Source organism: Manacus candei, unplaced genomic scaffold (assembly GCF_025592945.1).
Source record: "Manacus candei isolate 608988 ecotype Guabito, Panama unplaced genomic scaffold, ASM2559294v1 h1tg000028l, whole genome shotgun sequence".
Taxonomy (NCBI): domain Eukaryota; kingdom Metazoa; phylum Chordata; class Aves; order Passeriformes; family Pipridae; genus Manacus; species Manacus candei.
The window spans coordinates 5,162,873-5,185,246 of record NW_026138076.1 but is presented as its reverse complement, the minus strand read 5'-3'; the positions used below and the strand labels follow the sequence as shown (position 1 = coordinate 5,185,246).

General features: G+C 36.1%; 1 protein-coding gene across 2 annotated transcripts in view; it reads left to right on the top strand.

Moving 5' to 3' along the window:
- The window catches only part of ARAP2 (ArfGAP with RhoGAP domain, ankyrin repeat and PH domain 2), a 122,912-nt gene that overhangs the window by 15,803 nt on the left and 84,735 nt on the right, over window positions 1-22,374 (top strand). For both annotated transcript variants that reach the window (XM_051789906.1, XM_051789907.1), the window contains exons 6-10: window positions 3,572-3,654; window positions 4,444-4,800; window positions 7,896-7,965; window positions 12,915-13,035; window positions 15,682-15,863. In XM_051789906.1, coding sequence (XP_051645866.1) covers window positions 3,572-3,654; window positions 4,444-4,800; window positions 7,896-7,965; window positions 12,915-13,035; window positions 15,682-15,863 — 813 coding nt within the window. The remainder of the gene's footprint in view (window positions 1-3,571; window positions 3,655-4,443; window positions 4,801-7,895; window positions 7,966-12,914; window positions 13,036-15,681; window positions 15,864-22,374) is intronic.

Here is a 22,374-nt window from a genome sequence, read left to right as displayed (position 1 = left end):
GAACTTTTTTGCAAACAAAGGTCATAAAGGAGAACCGGAAAAGAAACATCCTGACAGACATTTCACTTTCATATTTTTTTCAACAGGTATCAAGGAACAAATCAGAATATTTAGATAACACTGTAAAATATTGGACATTTTAGAGCTTGTAGCTGCTGCTTCATGCTAAGTCACATGAGCATGTAATTTGTTTATGTGGAAGAAAAGGTAGCAAGTTGTTATACTGACTGACTGAAATTTGTTTTAAGGGCTTGTAAGTTGGCCATTACCATTCTTCCTGTTTCATTGGTATAAACAAAAGGCTTCTGTAGGCTTTTATGAAGGGAATGCCTGTAGAAACAGGTAATGAGTCACTACAGATTGGAAGTAAGTGAGTATGAGAGAACAGAGGACTGAAGGTTATAAAGAAAATATGCCTTTGATTTGGTTCAGGAAGAAAGACAAGTAGAAGGAGAAATCTCTGAAGGGCAACCTGAAGAAGGAACTGGGATTTTTCTATTGATTTAAAAATAAGACAAAAATCCAAATGTTTTAAGGCTGTTTTATTTTTGTGTCCAACTAAAAGAGTCAAGTATGTTAGAATTCCTTTGGAGGAAAACTGAATTCTAATGAATTCAGGCCTCTAAAGTGAAATATTGGCTTTATTTCTTGCTGTAGATAGATTAAATTCAACATGCATATTGAGTTCAGTAAATTGTGTGAGTTCCTAAGCGTTGTGATGCTGTGGAAGTCTGGCCAGATTGCAAATCTTACTACTTTAACATAAGAAGCCTTAATATTTTAAAAGAAGACATTTATCTTTATGGACCTGTTATAAAATTGTACTGCCAAACCATGATTCAAGAATCAACCTGAGAATTGTGTGACATCAGCTTTAATGGAACACTAAGGTAGTATCTCTTAAGGAAGATGCCTCTGTCCTGAATGGCATTGAGTCTTCATTTAATGTAGGCTCAAGTTTGATACCCTTCATGCAGTCTATCTTTTAGCATTCAGGGTTCCTGTCTTGCTGTTCAAATCAGCAAGACTCCCTGTTAGAAAAAGCTAAATGTATCTGAATTACTTCCTGATCTAAAGTAGAGGGTTTTTATACAGACCTTTGAGTAGGCAGTTCCATCTGTCTGGGATCCAGAAGCCAGATTTCTTCCTTAAGGGTGAGTGCCTTCCTATGCATAAGAACAATACATATTTAGAGACAGTTTCTGTGTAATGTATATACCTATCTTTTAAGAAATACTTCTCTCTACAAAGGTGTCTGCAGGAGAAAATGCTGCTGGTAACTACCTTTGTATAATACCTCAGAGATCTGTAGGAGGTGGGAGATGGGGATTTTGTCTCATCTTGAGTCTGAGCATCTTGAAGGGTATTTCTGTAAATAGCACATTGGAAATCCTTGGGTATGTCTGTGGGCATATAGAACTCCCTTTACCCACAACCTGTTTTCATTTGTGGACTTCTGCATTTTAAAATCTACTGGTAATAGAAATGCATTTATTGGTTATTACTTGGAAGTTATCTGGCTCCCTGAATTCACCTGACCAGGTGCTGAAGACTGGGGAGGGAGCACAAGCAGTCCATCAAACTGTTGTAATGGTTCATGACAGGGAGGAAGAGGTACTACCACGTAGCTTCAGTGGGTGTGGTTTGGGAATGCATACTAATAAGGAAACAAAGATAAAGGATACTGACCATTTTACTCTGAAGATGTTTCATTCATGGGTTGTGATACTAGCTTCTTGACTGTTGTGTAGAAGTGGGACACTTCCATTTCCCCTCCTTTGGTGAGATTCTAGACAATTCAAGTAATTGATAAGCAGTGGACAGGTTGCTTTTTGGTTTTCTATTTAATTTGTTTGTAAGGTGTGTGGATGCTTTTTGGCTTTGTGTTCTTTAGATTTGTGTTGTATTTTTGTGTTTTTTTTGTTTACTGGTTTGTTTGTCTAGCCCTTGATGCTGCAACATAGTACTGTGATGTGTGGGTGTCTGGGTTTTGGTGGATTTTTATTAGTATAATGGATCTGTCTGGCAGAGGAAGGCAGACAGTTCACCTAGGTTTATCTTAGCATCAGCCTGTGATTTCTACATTTTTGCTACAGTGTACACTTCCTCTGATTTGGACTATTTGCTTTTTTTATTCTTGCCTTTCCATGTTACCAAGGTACAGTCCTCAAGTACAAGATTAGGTGCTGCTGCTCAAAAAACAAATGACAATGCTGTGAAAACTTATCCACTTTTTTTCTGACATCGTTCAGCTTCGTTACATACACATCAAAGATCAAATGAGTAAATCAAAATGCTTCCATCAGAAAGCACAAAGATGTTAATTTTAGGTTTTTTTAAAGGAAGAAAGAAGAATACTGAGAAACTTCATAATGTGATTGTCAGATCAAGTTTAGGAGATGTGAAATGAGTGGTGTTAACCTTAATACTTTGTAAACTGCAAGCAATTTGTGATAAAGATTTCTAAACAAAAGTTAATAAATGGCCCTTTTAGGAAGATCTTAGAAAAAAAAAAAAGCAAGATATATTCAGCAAGATATTGCTGAGTTTGGTGTTACTTTATGATTTTGAATTTGCCATTATTTTATCCTTAGTATATTAGGAAGGCTGTATGTTTAATTCCAAGAAGTATTGATATGAAAGATAGGCTAGCAGTGGCAAATCATAAGTGGTGCTTAACTTACATGTAACAAGTGGCTCTTGATCTTAAAAAACATTCAGTTTTCATAGTTTAACCCCAGCTGGCAACTAGAACACAGCTGCTTGCTCTCTCCCACCCCATTGAAAATAAGAATGGTTTAATAACTGAAGAAAAGTAAAGTATACTACTACTAATGGTGTTAATAAGTATAATGGATAGGAGAGAGAAAGAGAAATGAAAACCAAAACCCACAAGGAATGCATGATACAATTGCTCACCACCTGCTGACTGGTGCCCAGTCCATTCCTGAGCAGTGATCGGCAACTCCGGGCCAACAACCTCCCTCTCCCCACCCTGCCTAGTTTATATACTGAGCGTGATCTTCTATGGCAAGGAACATCCCTTTGGCCAGTTTGGCTCAGCTGTCCTGGCCATGCTCCTTCCCAGCTTCTCGTGCATCTCCTTGCTAACAGAGCGACACTGAAAGGTCCTGGACTTAGAGTAAGCACTACCTGCCAACAACTAAAACATCTGTGTTATCAACATTGTTCTCATACTAAATCCAAAACACAGTACCAGCTACTAGGAAGAAAATCTGTATCCACTGAAACCTGGACATCAGTGGTACCTCGAGAAAAATCAGAGCACTGATGCTTCTACATGCTGGATTTCTTTTTCTGATTTGTTTGTATCAGGTATTTTGGATTATGCTCAAATGTTTTATATGAGTATTATTATTTAAAATGAAAATGTTGAAAATAAAATTTCTTAGAATACTTTTTAAAAAATAAGCTTTCAAATGCATATTTAAAAATATGGGAAAGAGCAGCTTTGCTAGTTAGGCTGTTGTTTGTGTGTGATTTATATCTACAGTAATTTAAACATCACTACTTCCGTACAAAAGTTGGTAACAATATATTTCTTTTCTAGGAACTTGGTGGAAATGATTTCCTGGCTTGTGAAAATAAACTGGATCTAGGAATGAATGAAGAATATCCTTCCAAGAATCTATGGTATTAAATAAGTGTTACAGAGAAACTCAAAGTGTAAAGAGGAAAGAGTTATTTACTGATGTCACAAGTAGATCTCTAATTCTGAAGGCACAACCATGACTGTATATTTTTTTTCTCCTATTTGAGCCTTTAACCGCATCCTAGAGGAGGAAAAGTTAGGCTCTGTGGCTATTCTGAGTCTGTCTAAACCAGGTTTCAGAATACTTTATGAATTTGGAAAGTGTCCTTGTTTTCCCCAGTTGAAACAAGAAAGTCACAAGTTCTGTTTTTGTATGTCTCCCAGCTAACCATGTCTGAGTACTCTCATAATCTATCTCCTCACTGAAAAAAAAAAAAGACAAACACAAAAGTAAAACCCATTCTCCTCTCCTGTCATGAGGCAGTGGCCACTGGTTTGATGAAATGGGAGCTGATGTGCTCCTTAATTATCTAGTCTGCATCAGGCTTTTGTTGAGCTGGGAACTGGAAGAGAGAGGTGATACTGCAAGTCCTCCAAAGTATTCGAATGAGCAAAGCTAGTTTTCTCAGGAAGGAGAATTAATTTTAAATTTTTGTTCAGGCTTCTAAAGGAGTGTTATATTGCTACCATTCCTGTTGAATGGAGAAAGTAGGATTCAGTATGGTCATAGTTATAAGACAGGTTGTGTTTAGCATTTCTGTGGTTATCACAGTGATTATACAAGTTTATACATAATTATGTCTTACCAATATTTGTTCTAATTATTAATTTTATATATTTGTTCATTGTAGTAATACATTTTAGGATTAAAATGTGCTTTTCCTTTCCAGTTACTTTAATAATCCAGAAGAGAAGACAAAGGAATTTGCAAAAAATGAACCCTTGTCTCAGGAAAACCAATCATTGGGACCAGAAGAATCTGAAAGTGAATCTGTATATTCTGTTGTGGAACAACATTCTTTGTCTTTAAAGAAAAGGAAAAACAAAACCAAAGCACTCTCAGATTCTTGTAGTAAGATACAAAGTAGAGATTCTGATCACTTGGTCAGTAAACAAATGAATTTTTCTCAATTTAGTGGAGATCAGACTTTGATTGGAAATGAATCAATAACACCATATGCTTGTTTTTTTGGACCGTCAGTAAAGAAGGTTAAAGCAGGATGGCTGGATAAATTATCCCCTCAAGGGTAAGTGTTTTCAGTGATTACTGTAGAATTGTGACAATGTATGTTTGCGTGAGAGATGTTAAGTTTGTATTTGGTCACTGCTTAATATTTGTGGTGGGAGGAGAAGAGGAATTGTTTTTGTTGAAAGAGCACTGGACTCTGCTGAATTCAAAAGTTTTTATTAGTGATGTCTATCCTGAAGTTTATTTATGAGTGCACTCAATAAAAATATTTTTTTACAAATGCTGGTCACTACTCATGAACTCTAGCGGAAAAATACAGAATGAATTTGTACCATTATTTCTAATCATTGCATTTTTGCTGAGTTGCTGGGTTTTCTCTGGGCTACAAAGTAAGTGAAAACTAACTCCAATTCTGGAATACTGCTTTACTAATTTGACTGTGGATTATAACTTAATAATTAGTGTGACTGAAGATCCTGTTGCTTTCAGAATTGTGTGTATTGTGTGAGCTTTGAGTTTAGAAATGTGTCTGGGGTGAATTGACTCCTAGTTTAGTTTACCGATGTGCCTAAAGTTAGATGGGAGGAATCTGAGCCCAAGTCTTGTTTTAAGATTCAAATAATGAAGAGGAGAGGGGAACACAATAGAAAGTGAATACTCTTTGCCACATGTGGAGGTTAGACAACAGCAACAACAAATCTTATGTTTAATTTCTGTTATGAGTTTTTTCATTGTTTTGTTTTAACCAATTTTAATTTCCAGCTATTATTAAATTGATTTTGGCTAAAGAATGCTGCATTATCAAATCTTCCCTTTATAAATACTTGCAAACTCTGATGAAATTCTTCTAACTTCCTCAGTAGTAATTTGAATAGACTAGTCATTTTAAATTGTACTTTTCAGTTCTCCCCATTTGTTCTTATGACTTCTCAATTCCTTTTTCTGTTGAAAGTGGCACAATTTTACTATTTTAGTCTGTTTCTGATCTTCGCTACTACTCAGCATCTAGAAATTAAAGCTGTTGTACTTGTTAGGGCTGTAATACGTCTACTGTACTTCTATTCAAGCCTTAGTACATCTGTATTCTTTGTTCTAAGAACTGTGACTTTAACTACACTGAATGGTATTAAACTGGCCTTTCCTTTCCTTGTTTGTGGCTATAATACTTGTCACTGCTTAGCAAGTAGCAGAGCTATTATTTTTTTCAGTTTAGTGAGAAATTTATTGAATTACATTGTTTTAGAATACAATATGGTCTGAATCCACTTGAAGCAGCTCTACTGTATAGCAATTTCCATTTTTTTTCTTGTTCTTTTCTGAGGATTCTAACTTGCCAAGGTTTTTTTAATTTTGGTTTTGCATGGTTACATTGTTGAAGGTGAATAATAAGAAGGAATAAACCTGGTTTAACAAACCTGTTTTACCGTCATGGGATTTCAATGTGCTCAAACCTATTTTCTTTCTTTTTTAAATTGCTTTAAAAATTTCATTAACATTTATGGATTTTCATTGTTTACTTTTGCTAAAGAATCAAAGAATAATTATACAAAGAGTCAAGACTTTTTCCCCATGTAATAGGCATTTTTAATTTTTTTTTTGTTTTTCAGAATTGTTAATGTGCTGACTTCTGGGAGAGCTGCAGTTAGTTGTACCTTTTGTTTTGTTTCACTTACAGGAATTTCTTTTGTTTTTTTTAGCAACACTTTTGGCAGTTAGCTTTTCGAGTGATAAAACTATAATTCTTGATTCCAGTTGCCTTGTCTTGCACTGTTTGAAGGAATAGAGTTGTGAACAAACTTTGAAGGCTTTAATAAACTGTTGTGTGAGAATATATTATTTGAAAAACAGTGCGTTAACCCCAAAATTAGTACTGGTTGCTACTGAGTAGAACAGTTGTAGGGTCAGTAGCCTTGATCCAGTGATATTCTTTGGCTACATTTCAAGGTCTTTATCTCAGATGCAGTTCAATGAATGATACATTTTTGTTTCTCTTTCTTACAATACCACTTTTCAAATATCTGAAGAATTAAAAAAAAAAAAAAGAAAAGGAAAAAAACCATAATTTTTCAAGCTATTGAAGCATCATCATATTTTATTTCAGTTCCCACCAAATGAATCTTTCTGTTCTACACCTCCCATTCTTTTTATAGAGCTCCAGTTTACATATGGCAGTTTGTGTTTCCTCAGGAAAAAGAATATAGACTGTTTCCTTAAATTACTACAAATCATGCAATTAAAGTACAACCTCTCTATTTTAGTTAACTCACTAAAAATTGTAAAACCATTCAGTTTACTCACATTGTATGTGGTACTTAGGTTCACTCTTCACTGCATCATCTTGAAATTTATTGACATTTTAATGGAAAGGCCATTTTACATTGGCCTTTCCAGGTTATGAAAAATGATGATTTATTGTAGTCATATAATACAAGTTAATTAAGCCAGAGCTGCTATTTGATTAAAGTTTTGATAAACTATCACAGTCTACTAATCCTAAAGCAGAGCACTCATTTAGCAGGAAAGGAAATAATGTTGGGAAAAGACATGAGGGGTCTTGTTGCTGCTTAATTAACTTGTTTAATAGATTTTAGAATTGAAACTTTTATAGATGGTAACTAACAGGCTGCCAGTGTTTTTAATGAGCATAATGGACTACTTTGGGCTCATGTAAAAATGCATTTTCTGAGAAAATCCTTATAGAGCGTGAGTTAACTGGATACTGAGATATCAAATGATATCCAGTTGATAACACACGTTGAAATGAAATTTCATGATGTACTTGTTGAGAGATGTGGTGTGACTGCTATTTATTCATTGACCAGGAAAGAGAGTGTTGAGGAGATGTGTTGATGTTTATGATTGGAGATACTGTAGCCTATAAACAGAGATTTCCTTCTCGTAAGCATGACAATGAGATGGTCATTTTAGGTTCTCAGTTTTCATTTTTGGAAAGTACGTAAGCAGAGCTTGTAGTACTTATAGTTTTACTCTATGTTCAGAATAGTTGACTTCCAATAAGAAGTCAGTTCTCATCCTTGTTAACTTCAAGCAAAAGTCAAGTAAACCTTTCTATAATTTGTGCTTGAGACATTCTTAAAAGATGGTGTTAGCTTGTGTTTATAATATTAATTGTGTTAATTTTTTTATTCCCAGCAAACGTGTGTTTCAGAAGCGCTGGGTTAAATTTGATGGAGACAGCATTTCTTATTACAATAATGAAAAGGTAAGTGATGTGTTTTGGTCATGTTTAGAACAAAATGCATCCATGTAATACACGTGTTACTATTAAGAAATTATGAAATAATTACAAATGAATATTCATCTTAAATTAATTTTCAATTGTAAAGTAATAGGGTGAGATATTATTAAATACTTCAAAATGTCCTTGAAATCGTCATGTATTGTTCATCCTTTTGTTTCCTAGAAGGGTTTGTATTTCTCACCTTTTCAGGTAGATTTCAGCTTTTTTTACTTTAGTGAGAGTGTGACACTGCTGCAGCCTGCAAAACAGATCATGCTAAGCACATTTAAGACAACAAGTGTTATTTTGATGGTGGTTGGAAAGTCTCTTTGCAACCCATACACTTGTTGATTCCTTGATTAAAAATGTCTCTTTCCTATATGTCATGTCATTGAACAAGGTTAGGTTTGAATGGGTCTGTTCGAAATCAGCATAGTACTGTGATGTTTATGGATGCTTTTGCTTCTGTACCTGAGGATTGAATCTTACCAAAATATTCGCAGACTCATGAGTTGCTTTATTTAAAGTAGTTCACTTCTTATATGTGATGCAAAAGTGGATTTGTAAATCATGGTTTTCAACAAAGAGTATATTCCTTGTAATTCTCTTGTAATTCCATGTAATAATCTAGCACACTACAAAATTCTTCTTTCTTTTGCTCTGTGATTAATGAATTTCTCCTCTTGGAAGTAATGAAGACCTTCTGAAACTCAAAAGTGATAGATGATTGTACAATATGCATGTTTGGGGAAGTTGAGGTTACGTGCATGTGTGTTATTTTAAATGCTGGAAAGCATTTCCTGTTGAATATGCATATTAAATTAGGAAGAAAATGCAGTTTCAGGTAAAAGTTCCCAAACAGTATGCTGGTTGGTGGTAATCAATAAGAGACCTATAGATGCTTTATGATGGGGTAGGGCTGTAAGAACTGAAGTAGGATAAGACTGTTTATTTGTGAAGGGCTGGGAAATTAAGAACAAGCTCAAAAAATTATTTACATTGATCTTTATGCCTACTGATCGGGAACTTGAAACAATCTGTTTTCACTTGCTTACCTTGCTTCACTTACAGTCAAAGACATGATTTTGCAGGTGAAGGGAACAATAGAAAAACATTTGGATAGCAGTGACAAAAAATGTTACCTCTTTGTGGTATTGATCCCAAGGCTTCAGAGAAGCAGAAAAGCAGAGTTAGTCATTAAGAAAGACTTGAAAAAATACAGCAATGGGATATGCTTAACGCTGTCTGCAGCATAATTAGGGAAAGAAATGATAATATACAATTTTAAGTCTTGTATCTGCACTGGGGATTTTTTTTTGAAAGTTACTGAAAATGTTATTTGGAGGGCAATTACTCCAGAATAGTACTTGTTACACATTCATCTGTCATAAGAGATTCCAGAAGTCTTCCCTTCTGCTCAAGGGAGCATTTAGTGTGTCCCATGAAGCTACCAACTCTGCATCCTCTATTTGAAAGGTCTCTGTGGTAGGTTAGGCCCTCAGGAGCTTGCGAACACTTGTCTTGAAGCCTCTTTGCCTCACTTTTCCTCAAATCTAAATCTAAACTTCACTCTGGGGATTGAAAGAGATGCTGGTTGATCTGTATGTGTACACTGTTTGACTGGACCTGGGCGTCTGATTTACTAATTTGGTGAATCACATATGCGAAGAACTGTATGTCTGAGAACTCCAAGGCCTGAATAAAATTCTGGGAATTGAGGATTTGGTGAAACTCAGACTGTCTTGCAAATAGGAGGAAAATATAGTTGACTACCAGTATTTCTTAGTGCACAGTAGGATTGTGTTGAGTGAGCAGTGGTGTCATTGGGGAATGTGAGTTTTTGGTGCAGTGGTCTCTGCTGAATCACTACTCCCATACCAAGTGCATTCATGTTTCCTGCGAGATGGATACTAGCATGTTCCTGCTGTTGCTTGTGTGTTGTTACCTTGAGATCATCATAAGCAACTATTTGCAGACCCATCAGGAGCTGCACAGAGCTCAGGAGATAATTCTCGTAAAAGATGAGGGTAGTTATACAGCTCGTTGCAAGTCACTGCATGTCTCCCCTCCTAGCTAAATAGCTATATATATATATATATATAAAAAAATAAATATATATATAAATGGGGAAATGGTTGTTTTAACTTTAGATCTTAATGGCGAGTTCTGTCTATTCTAATTTGTGTTTGTCCCAGCATGTTCCTACACAGACAAGCATGTTATAAAGCAATTGCTGAAATTTTGGTTTCACATATCAATTAAAAGTAGTTCTCAAATGGAAACCAATCCATACTGATATTTTTCTGATTATTACAAGCAGATAAGAGTAGACTCAGTGGAATACGTTGGACTGTATTTGAAAATAAAAGTTTCCATTGAAGCAGCTAGTATTAAAAAAACCCACCAAAACATTCTGCTTTTCCTCCAGAAAGTTGTTCTGTCATATAACTTTTTAGCAGCTCTAAAACTAGTGAACACCACTCAGTAATAGAATAAATATCTGTGAGGTTCTTGGCTGCATTTGTTTGGTTTTGTTTTCTATATTCTTAAATAATTCACCTAATTTCTAGTCTGAAGCATTTCAAAGAGAGATACTGTATCTTGATCAACAAGGGCTTTTTAGCAGCCATTATTTTTGCACATGAAAGAAATGCTGCTGCAGAAGAAAGATTGATAAATTATTATAGTTTAAACTGTATTTGAAAATATGTATGCTTTGGAGAACAAAGCTTTAAAAAGGATGATGGATGATTGTTTAAACAGCAAAGCAAAACTATACTCAGCTTAAAAGGGAACTGAATTTTTTTTTGAGCAAATGAAATAAAATAGTTGTGACTTCCAGCAGTCTGAGTTATTCCCTTACAGTAGTACCAAATACAGCCAGTAGATGCCTGCAAACACCATAATATATTTATATCTGAATACCTACAGAAATAGTACATGTAATAAGTTTGTTTTGCCATTAGAAGGATCAGTAGTTAACATAATATCTAACTTTATTACAAATATGTTAAAAATCACTCTTTTGAAAAATATAGCCATAATAAAAACAGATGTACAATATTATAATCATTCTATTTCTTGTGTGTAACTACAGTAACATGCTTTTGTCTGCTGTATTTCTGCTATTTATTTATTTGCTAAACATTTACTGACATGTATTAGTACCTCAAAGGGGAACAATGTAAGAGTATTTATTTGGTGAAAATCATTAGTATATTAAACTCAGTAAACAAAAAAATGATCCAGTGTATCCTTCATGCTTAGCATTCACAGCAGTTCCTTAAGTCCTTGTATGAAGTCTTATAATTTATACTTTGTGAGGAAAGTTATTGCAGTACAAATTCTTTATGGGGAGCTGACTGTTGGACTGTTACTGCATCTGGAACATAAATTTTAGCAGTATATCTGAATTGTCTTGGTCAGAAAACTGATTGATCAAAGCATAGTGGGGACAGGAGTAGCATTAACTCTGGAATCCAGAACTCATGCACGTGTATTTCAAAGTGCCCATCTGCTTGACCTTTCCTCTCCTCCCCTCTCCCTCCCCCCCAAATACTTAGGTTAGTTAGGTTAAAAGATGAGCTACTTGAAGAAGGTACTTGTAGCAGTTCCTTTTTCCTATCTTGCTTTTTTGTCCAGGTCAGTTGTCCTGATTCCTAGTTGGAAATTTGCAAATGTGGGGAAAATTTGCACTGATCCCAAATTATTGTGCTTTAACCCCAGCTGGCAACTGAGCCCCACACAACCACTCACCAGCCACTCACTCACTCTTCCCCCACTGGGAAAGGAGAGAGAATTGGAAGAATAAACATAAGAGCTCATGGATTGAGATAAAGAAACTTTAAGGGGCAAAGAAAAATCTGTATGTGGAAGCAGAGCAAACCAAGGAATTCATTGACCACGTCCCATGGGCAGATAGGTTTTCAGCCATCTCCAGGAGAGCAGGGCTCCATCCCACTAAATGGTGACTCGGGAAGACAAGCTCCGTCACTCTGAACATTTCCCCCTTCCTCCTTCTTCCCCCAGCTTTATAATACTGAGCATGATGCCATATTGTAGGGGATATCCCTCAAGTCAGCTGTCCCGGCTGTGTTGCCTCCCAGCTTCTTGTGCACCTCAGTCTCCTCACTGGTGGGGTGGAGTGAGGAGTAGAAAAGGCCTTGACACTGTGTCAGCACTGCTCAGCAATAGGTACAACCTCTCTATGTTATGAACACTATTTCCATCACCAAACATAGCCCTATACTAACTACTATGAAGGAAATTAACTGTATCTCAGCCAAAACCAGCACACATGTATAGCAGAAAAGTACATACCTGATCCAAGCTAGAGCATTCTTATTAGTACTGACAGGAGAATGTATTTTTCCAGAGTGATGCCCCCTTTGTGTTCAAATTTAGGGATAAATCAGTGAATTTACTTTTCTTATTGGCTAGCCATTGAAGGGGCAGTGTGGGGGGAAACAGAAGAAATGTTTAGAATGCCTGGAGAAAGCACAGTTTTTTTCCTATGTCTGATTCTATCCTACAAGTGTAATGATTATATGTTTTTAAATTATTTTTCTGTGAGATAGTAAATGTAATTTACTTTGGCATAAAAATGCAAATTTTGGAACATTTGATGTTTTGCAATATTAATGCCATGAGACAATTTATGAAGTTGTATCTCAAATATACACATTCTATTTCACCATAGGATTTTATTCTGTTTTATAAGGTAGTAGATGTGGATAGGTCCAGAACAATGAAGTTGGTGATGCTTAAGGTAGTGGTTTACTTATTAATACAACTTTATTATGTGTAGAGACCTTTTAGGAGCACAGACTGTATATGTGAACTTCCTAAACACTATGACAAGTAGTATTACCTGAGAGAAATTTAACATTCCATGAGAGTTAATAAATATTTCTATTCCCTTTCTATTACAGGAAGTGTTCTCAAAGGGAATAATACTGCTCTCTGCTATAGCAACAGTAAGAGTTCATGGGGAGAATAAATTTGAAGTTGTCACATCCCACAGGACTTTTGTTTTCCGTGTGGATAAAGAAGGTAAGTAAAAAATGTGTAATTCTAACAATTGCCAAAAAAACATGCAATCACTGCTGATAAATTATGTTTGTGAAATAGGTCTAGTTATATTACCAGAAATATTTCTGCAATCCAACTGGTTTGAGCTCATAAAGGGAAACTGAAGATAACTGTAACCTTTGTAAGTACAACTGAAATTGTTGGGGAATGGCTTTTTAAAATATCAAAATGAGAAGACTATTTTCCCAACTCTTCTGCCTCCTCCCCCATCTTTCCCAAAGATTAATTTGTTTGGACTTTCCTCAGGTCTCACTAGCAGCTCTTACAGCTAGTGTGCTCTGAGCCATCTCCTCCAAGTCACCACTTGATACAAAATTTACAAAGAGACAATGAAGTTGGTGGCTGGAATGTGATGCTGTGATCAAAGGAAATCAGAGGTTTTCTGCCTTATACAGTATTTTCAGTCATGTGTTGATAGAGAATAAAAATTCAAATTGTAGTAAGAAAGTTAGTATCCCTTCTAATTGAATGCTCTATCAACCTGCTGCTGTAATATGTGCAATCAATATCAGTGCATGTATGATTTATTTACAGAAACAATCAAATAAAAACGAATACCTAGAAAAAAGAGATATGCAATGTGTATTTACAGCAGTACATGCCAGAGCCATTATACCTAAGAGTCTCTCAGCATTTCCATTATCAAATCCCATTTTTATGGGTTATAGCTTGGTTGTAAACATTTGCTGCAGGCTGTAAGAGGAGTGCAGCATCAGTGAGCAAATCCTTCTTATCAAGTTTGGCTCAAATAATTTCAGGCATTTCTATGCTTTTAGCTGAGTTTAAAAGAATGTATTTCTTTATTATTTTTGCATTTCTTTTCCAAATCTATTTTAAAAATTCTTTATAAATGGGAACATAACCATCTTGATGCAATACATTTTGTAAGGCTGCAATTTGCTTTATGGACCATTGCCTTTGACTACTATAAAAATATTTACAACTTATACTGACTTATAGAATATATTCAGAGCAACCACTTGTTATACATGAAATTCCATTTTCATGTAGTATATAACCGTCTTTGGACATAGTAGCCTGTCTGTAAAGCTGTTCACTTAAGATTAGAAATGTTTGTTGGGCAAGGAATTTGGTCCTTACTTACTCCAGAACTGGATGATATATTCATAGTAAAGTACGTATATAACCCTGCTTGATTTCTGTTATGTGCACAAACCTGTTTCTTCATGCTGTTACTTCTGTGGATTTGTGGTTGAGAATTGTTCTGGGACTATTCAAAGGGCACTTACCTCCTTTCAAAGATTTTGGAATGGAGACTTTTATATGTATTTTGATATATCAGAAAAACATATTTTTGGATGGATTTAAATATCTATAGGGAAAACATTATACATAATGGTTTGGACAGTTTAGGGGCATTCGGGGGCAAAAAATTAACTAATCGGGGGTTAGCAATGAGTTAGAACATAATCTGCTCAGATGCAGTGAGATTTGGTTAATTGGAGTGAAAAACACTTCTGGGGTAATTTGATAACCTCAACTATTCTAAAATACTTTGAAAAGATCACTGGAGTGTTTCAAGAGAGCATATATATATTAATACAAAACCTCTAAGAGGAACACTTGGATCGCATTCCCTGTGCTAGTCTCTCAGACTAGTCTTCCTCTTCTTCAAAGTGTTTTATGATGCTTAAATTTGTGCATTTTTTCTTTCATGTTGCAGACGTTACAGTTATGAAGTAAGCACATTGTTGTTTTAATGTTGCACTTTGCAATGTTCAACACTATTTTTGCCAACTTTATATTTACTGTGGATACAACTTTCCATTCCTCCCTGCCCCTCCCCCAATATATTTTATGACCTGAATCTTTCAGAGCAAACAGTTGAAATATTCATGATATTCCAATTGCATAAGGGGAGTCTAATTCATTCAGACTACTCAGCATTAAAGTATATCGATCTTAGTCTGGTGAAATATCTGAACATAGTGAATGAGACTGAGTGGAACTTTATTACTTCACCTCCTTGTGTTCATGTATTTGTAAGATGTTAAATTAATAATGCATGCAAAGATACTCAAACATTCGTTTTCTTGATTACTCAGTACCCTTGACAATATCAAGCTTAACCACCACACCTTAATGGAATAGATTGTAAATTGCCAAGTGTTTTTGCTTAGAAGTGTGGCCAAACATGGAATAGCAGTGGTGATGGCTTGCCTCTTTAATGACAGATGAAATTTAGACTCCCTGGTTTCTGCTTGCATAACTGCAGTAGTTCTTTCCCATTGATCTGGCTTCCAGAAGGTGAACATACCACCTGTCTACAACCTCAGTCTTTAAGCTGCCTGGAATTCAGCATCTTAGAATTAGTAGTCATGATTTTAAGAATCTCCATCATCAATTTATTTTGATTTGTGTGTTGATTGTTGGGAGTTAACTGAATGGCTGTCTTTGCTAACATCTCCACTGATACATATTCTCATTATTTTTATTTACACCTCCTCTTCAAGGTGAATCTCTTACATGGTATAGCTATACCATCAACCAGCATAGCATGCTAGGAAGAATGGGAAAACTAATATGTAGAGAAGAATGGACCTGCTGCTTAACTAACTGCCTTTGACTAACTTTTTTCCTGTTTAGAAGAAAGAAATGACTGGGTTAATACGATGCTCAATGCCTTGAAATTGCTGTCTGATAATAACTCTCAGTCTCGAACTTCTGTCGCCCCTGAGAAGAGCGGATACCTTGAGCTGAAGGGATACAAAGCCAAAATCTTTATTGTACTTCAGGGGAGTACTGTATGGATCTGCAAAAATGAGCAGGTAAATTTTTCATATGCTTTTTGTGAATGAAAGCTTATAAAGATGGTTTAACTAGTGAGTTGGAAATTGATGGCTCCTTGTGAATAGGTGCATTTCAATATAAATGCATATCTCTTTTTGTGTAGTACTTTATTGCTGCAATTCTCAGAAGGCTTCACAAAGCAGGCAAAGTATCATTATGTCTGTTGTACAATAGAAAAAAGCAAATATATAGTGAGGTGAAATGAAAAGCTCTGAGTGTCACAGCATGTTAGTGTCAGGGCTGGGATCAATTCACTCTTAAAATGTCGGCCATAAGCACTCAATCAGAAGGCCTATTTTGTGCACTGTTTTCAGTCTTTATTTACTGCTCTGTAAAGTGTGTTAAGCAGAAGCACATTATGGTATGTAACTGATACTTCAACTAAATGTTCAAAATGTTCTTTGTATTGTTGAGAATGTAGATTGACCAGTTTCTGTTGTGCACTGTAATATTTTAAACAAATATTTTAAACAAAGTAGACCTATCATTTCAACTCCCAAAATCTAGGGCTTTTGGTTTTGCTTTGGGTGTGACTATATGATAACATGAAGTACTTATCTGTGGAACTCTCTAGGATGGCATAGGTAGGGAATAAATGGAGATAGTTGGGTTCAATCAATGATTGTGTGAACTAGTAGAAGAAGTCTATTTCAGGACACTAAATGGAAGGTGTTGTTTCTGTGTGAGGAAATTGGTTACTCACAAGTAGCTGAAACCTGGAATGACATTTGAGGCAGGTATTTTTACATGTTTGTCTTGTTCTCAGTTTCTTTCAAATTTGTGTACAAATATGAATGGTCTCTTAGTAAGACTTTTCATTTTGGAGTTGATCTCACTTCCTCTCCTGTTACCCTCTTACGTGTGAAATTATTTGAGTGGGTTTGAGGGACCACGTAATGTTCAATATTATTCATTCCCAGAGAGGAGATTTGAGACTGAGAAAGACCTGTTTTTTTTTGTACTTACTGTACTCCAAGGAAGTTTTACCTTTTAGGTAAATTCTTTGAGGTCAGTCAACAGCCAACTAATCAAACGTGTTGTATTGTGTTTGCATGGCAAACATGAGGAGGGAAGACCAGCAGAGACAAAGTACCACAACCCCCATTCCTTATCCACCTAAGCCACTGAGTGGGGAAGAGTAAATCAAAAGGAAGAAAGGAGAGGTGGGAGTAAAGGTGCTTAAGATTTGCTTTTATTTCTCATTATCTGCTCTGGTTTGATGAGTAATAAATGAAGCTGATTTGCCCAAGTTGAGTCTGTTTTGCCCATGACAGTAACTGGTGAGTGATCTCTCTCTGTCCTTATCTTGACTCTCAATGATCTGTTATATTTTCTCTCCCCTGTCTGGTTGAGGAGTGGAGTGATATAGCAGCTTTGGTGGGCACCTGACATCCAGGCAGGATCAACCCACCACAAATGTGATACAGTTTATGGATTTATGCTGTTCTGGAACTATAACAAAACTCCACAAATGACTTAGATATATAATGTGTTACCAAAAGTGTATTTGCTATGTGCCATTTGAATTTAAGCCAACAGCATATGTTTTGCCAAATAAGCATCATGGAGAGAAATTGGTCTTCATAGTTGAGCACAGTACTCTTTATCTATACTGAAATCCTCAGTCTTGATTATTGTAATGAACAGGTGACCTCTCAGTTAGTTCATTTATTTAAGTAAAGTTTACAGCTGTACATCTTTAAGGAGGAACAAAACCAAAATGCAAACACCACCCCTCCATTCTGAGACCCTGTACTTCACTGAGGTTCCCTTGCATCAATCAAGTAGAAAGAATGAAGTCGACCAACCTACCTTACAGTCGTTGCTTGTGGGATGATCCACACTGTGCTGCAGTGCTCAATGTTACTTTTCCATCATGGGGTTTCCAAGTAATTTCATCAGTGAGAATCTATAGAAAGAATTCTCATCAGTGAAAATCCTCTTTTTGTGGATGTTCGTTGTTAACAACCCACTTTTCCCTTCAAAATTGATGCTTATTGAATCTTATGCCCCTGAATATTCTAGAGTGGTCCTTAGGGATGTTCTGAGCTTCTTGATTAAGGAACAAAGGTATACAGACTTGTGGAGGCATTTCTTTTCCAGGGTGATAGGTCATTTGAAACTAGTTAAGTCCCTCTTGAGAGTTATGGTACCAAATTTTTGCTTTCTTCTTTCTTACTTTACCTGAATATAACTGTTGGGAGCATCTTCCTTGCCTCGAGCAGAGGCATTCATCCTTTCTGTTGATAAAGGGCACTCCCAGCTCTGCCCACTGGGCTGAGTCAGTTTTTCTGAGTGTGCATGTTGATACAAAACTGTTGCAGAGCCAGTCCCTGTTGAAGGGTTCTTGATTGCTCTTTTCTACATTTTCAGAGTGCAGATTATGACTCAGATAATCCTAAAACTGCTCCCTCTGCCCCCTCATCAATTTCTGTATTTACAGATTTTTTCTGAAATTGTTTTTTTGTGTGAGTGTGCATTTGTGTTGGTTCTATTACTTTTGCAGCTGTACAGTAGGTTGTGTCTGCTCTGCTCTTTCAGCATCATGGAGTTCAGAATTGCTTTAGCTGATCATGAAAACACACGCTTATACAACCTTTTTACTAGATATTTATTCCCTTCTACTATGTGGATGCTCTGCAGAGATCACTGACTGCAGTGCAGCAGAAGGCAAACCAAAATCAAGCCCTGAAACAGAATGGTTAGACATGCTGCCAGCCTGTCAACTCCTCCTGTGTGTATGAATATTGCAAAAAATGGTGCAAAAGCAGCTTCTTCCCAAAGCTTATTTACTTAAAACCAAAAATAACAAATAGCCCTAAGAGGTTTCTTTTTAGATTCTCAGTTTGAACAATGTACTTTCTTTATGCAATTTCTGAATGTTTTGGAAAGATGAGAAATAGTTTCCTTCTTTAGGCTTTCATACCCTGCAATTCTTTTGGTACCTCTTGTGTTTTAATTTCAAGTGGAAAACCGAATTATTTTTACTGCAGTACTGAGGAAAACCCCAGTAATACAGCACTGGTCCATTAGAGGGCGCTGTTGATCTAAAAATATTTCCCTGTCTCAAGTTTGCACTTCAGCCAGTAATTACTAGGCAAATCTGTCCAGGGATGTCCTCAAATCCTGTTCATATTGGAATTCACATCCATACTAGAATGATTCCCGCAGAGCCTTAGAGGAGTTTATTATAACTGCAGTGCTATAAGACACCTATTTAGACTTCTTACAATGCTGAAATGAGATTGGATCAAGCTGATTCATTGATTTCTATTAAACGTGATAGAGAAGAGTCCACTGTTACTTTAAAAAAATTTTCTGCACTGTTAAAAGTGGAGAAGATCCTAAGCCAAATGCCAAATCCTGACATAACCACCATGAACTTTGTGAAGTTCAGACTGAGATCAGAACATCATGTCTCAGGCCCATTTCTAGTTAAAAAGTGATTGGTTTAGCTTGAACTTCTGGCAGTGATATAGTGCTAGTATGAAACCATCAATTTCTTTGACTCCTCATGTAGTGTAAATTTCTTAAACTTCCTGTCTGAAGCAAAAGTGAAAAATAAATTGTACAGAATCAATTTGTTCAACTTGCAGCTTGCTGAAATCCCCATTTCTGTTTCAAAGTCATTCGTGCTTGTATAAAAACATGTCATCTGATCCTTCATGACAGCTCAAGCATTGGCTTGAAATGTCAATCTGCTGTGGTAGTGCCAGTAATAACCTCCCCTCTGTTACCATCAGAAGGGCTGACAGGTGCTTGTCTGGTCTGCTCAAATGTACCCCCTTTGTTAGGTTATATTTAAGGTTCACTGATATGTAAAGTTGGGGGGGCCTAGGCATCATAGTTTTCGTGCCAGAATTTGACTTTGAAAAGAGAAATCAGGATCTTCTTTTTTACTGCTTTGGGTGGTTCTGAAATAGATGTATTTACCTGGGGTATCTGAGGAAACTTTGTCGAATATAAAGACCGTATGTATGGCCGACTGTGTGCCATAATTACTTGTGAAGTGTTTTCTCCATGCATGACTCCAAGTTAAAACTTGAATAGTGATGAATGTTCTCTCTGATATTTACAAGCAATGGTATCCATTATTTTTGGAGACCTCTTGTTTTCATTTTGACTCAATGTTCCTATGGATTTCAAAGGGTTTTATGTTTTGTCAAAGGTTGAAATGATTTGCTCTGTGGCAGATGGAAATGTTTTTTTGAGTTGAATGAACCAGTAAGAGTGCCTAGTAATTTTTGATTTCCTCTCTAATGCTAATGGTGCATTTAAAGCAAAACTGGACAACACCAAAAGATGTATTACAGGAAAGGATATTAAACAGGTAGAAGATGGCAAAGGGTAGGATAATGTAGAGAACTGATAATAGGATAGCTAAAAGGATGAGCCAAAGATGGTGCTTGAGATTGGCATCCTGAAAGAAAGGAAGTGATGTGGATGTTGGTGGAGGGAAGCAGAAGGGATGTGCACACATATCTCTGTGTGCATAAGAGCAGAAATGTGCTCTTATCCCTGTTAAGAAACACAGGCTTAAAGGGAGGTGTTTTTGAGCAACCTGACCTAGTTGAAAGATGCTGATATTGGGTACGTATTTCAAGGGGACTGGATTAGATGATCTTTAAAGGTCCCTTTCAATCCAAACCATTCTATGATACTGTGAAATTCATTGTGAGAGATGATGTGGTTGGGACTCAGGCAGCCTTGGAAGACTTGTGGCTTTTTGGTATATAGGAATGGGAATTTATGATACTCTAAAAAGGGGATTGTTCATTAGGAAATTTTCTGTTTTTCCCTGGAGAAAAGGGAATCCTAATTAATAATCATTAACGTGATGAATGTGAAAGAGAAACACTTTAAAACCCCCCAAAAAACTAAAGTATCTGTTAAGCACAGTCAAAGGTGTCCAACAATGCATGGTACCAAAGAAGAATAGTTAAATGAAGTCCTGAAGATACGTAATAATAATTGGTTGTCATGTTAAAGCAACATGAGAAAGTCTTTTTAATGTATGTAGATTCTTTGGTGTATTATTGTGATTATATCTGTGAATATGAAATGAATCCAAGGTGGTGGCAACAGAAGTATGAAAGAAAATTGGGGTGAGGAGTTGAATGAAAGTTGAGAAGAAGCCAAAATAGTTACTTAAAGGTTCTGAGATTTAATGAGGAACCCTGAGCTAAGCAGCTGACAGTTTTGAAAAGGAAGCTATGGAAAAAGGTACAGTATTAAAGGCAACAAAAGAAAGCAGGAGGGGGAAAGAGAAGACCTTTCAGATGGTTGATAGATGGTGAGAGAAGAGAGAAGTGCCTAGTATGTACTGGGGCGTGGCGGTGGAAGAGGGAATTATTGAGAATGAGAGAAGAAGAAAAAGTGTAATTCTTGTCGCTATGTTCTCTCTGTTCCCCATCCTTGTCTCCCATCCTCATCCCCCCTGCCCCAAGAACATTTGTGCTTTTGGAGATTTTGGGGTGATAAACTGTTATTTGTAATAACTGGAAAACTCTCTGAAGAATCTGTACTGTACTTGATTGCTAGTGCAGACTGTGTTCAGGCATGTTTACAAACATATGACTGAGCTTGTCCTGGAATGCCTTAAATAAGTGGAGTTAATAGAAAAAAACAAAAGAACATTTGCCCTTTGTTGTTCGATTCATTTTGGCTTTGCTCTTGCTTCAGAACAATACAAATCTGTAGCAAGATGTTAAAAAACAAAACCAGAACAACCCAAAAATATACCAAATACATTAGAGGGGAAAGACTAATACGAAGAAGTGTTTTAAGATCATATATACTAATACATTGGTGGAATCAAATGTTTCAGCCTCTTTTAAATATGGTTGTTTACATCAAACTGTAGCTGAGATGATAGATTAAGGTCATATTCCTAATTTTCCAGCAGTTCCTTAAGAAGTTCATTCCAATTTTCCACACTCAAAACCATGGCAATGATCAATTGCTGTGCATGACATCAGAAACAACTGAACAGGAAATAACTTGAATTGTCTAAGAAAGCTTAAAATCTTCCTTTTTTGCTTGTTGTAATACAAAATGGAAATCTTGTTGAGTGGGGGAGAGGTTTGTTGTTGTTCTGACCATTGCTTCTTCAATTTTAAACTAATTGCACACTTACTCCAGAAAAGATGTAAAAATGCATTTAAAATAATACATTGTTAAAGTGGTTCAATCAGAGAAGAAAAATGTGTCAGTGACTGCCTTTACAGGGAAGATCTGCATTTTACATTCAAAAATATTTTTGTGTGATGTTGCTCTAGGTTGTTGAATATATTATTAAAGGACATGGAGAAGGGCATAAACAGGACTTCTATCAAAAAAGATTTAAAAGTTAATATTAAATTCTTCTACATGCAGTTAAACTTTCACTCTATGAGGATGTTTTCCTGTTCATTTGTTTTTGTGCTATTAAGATCTCATTGAGATGTAAGCATACCTAAGGAAGGCATGAAACGTGGTAGGAAACCTAAT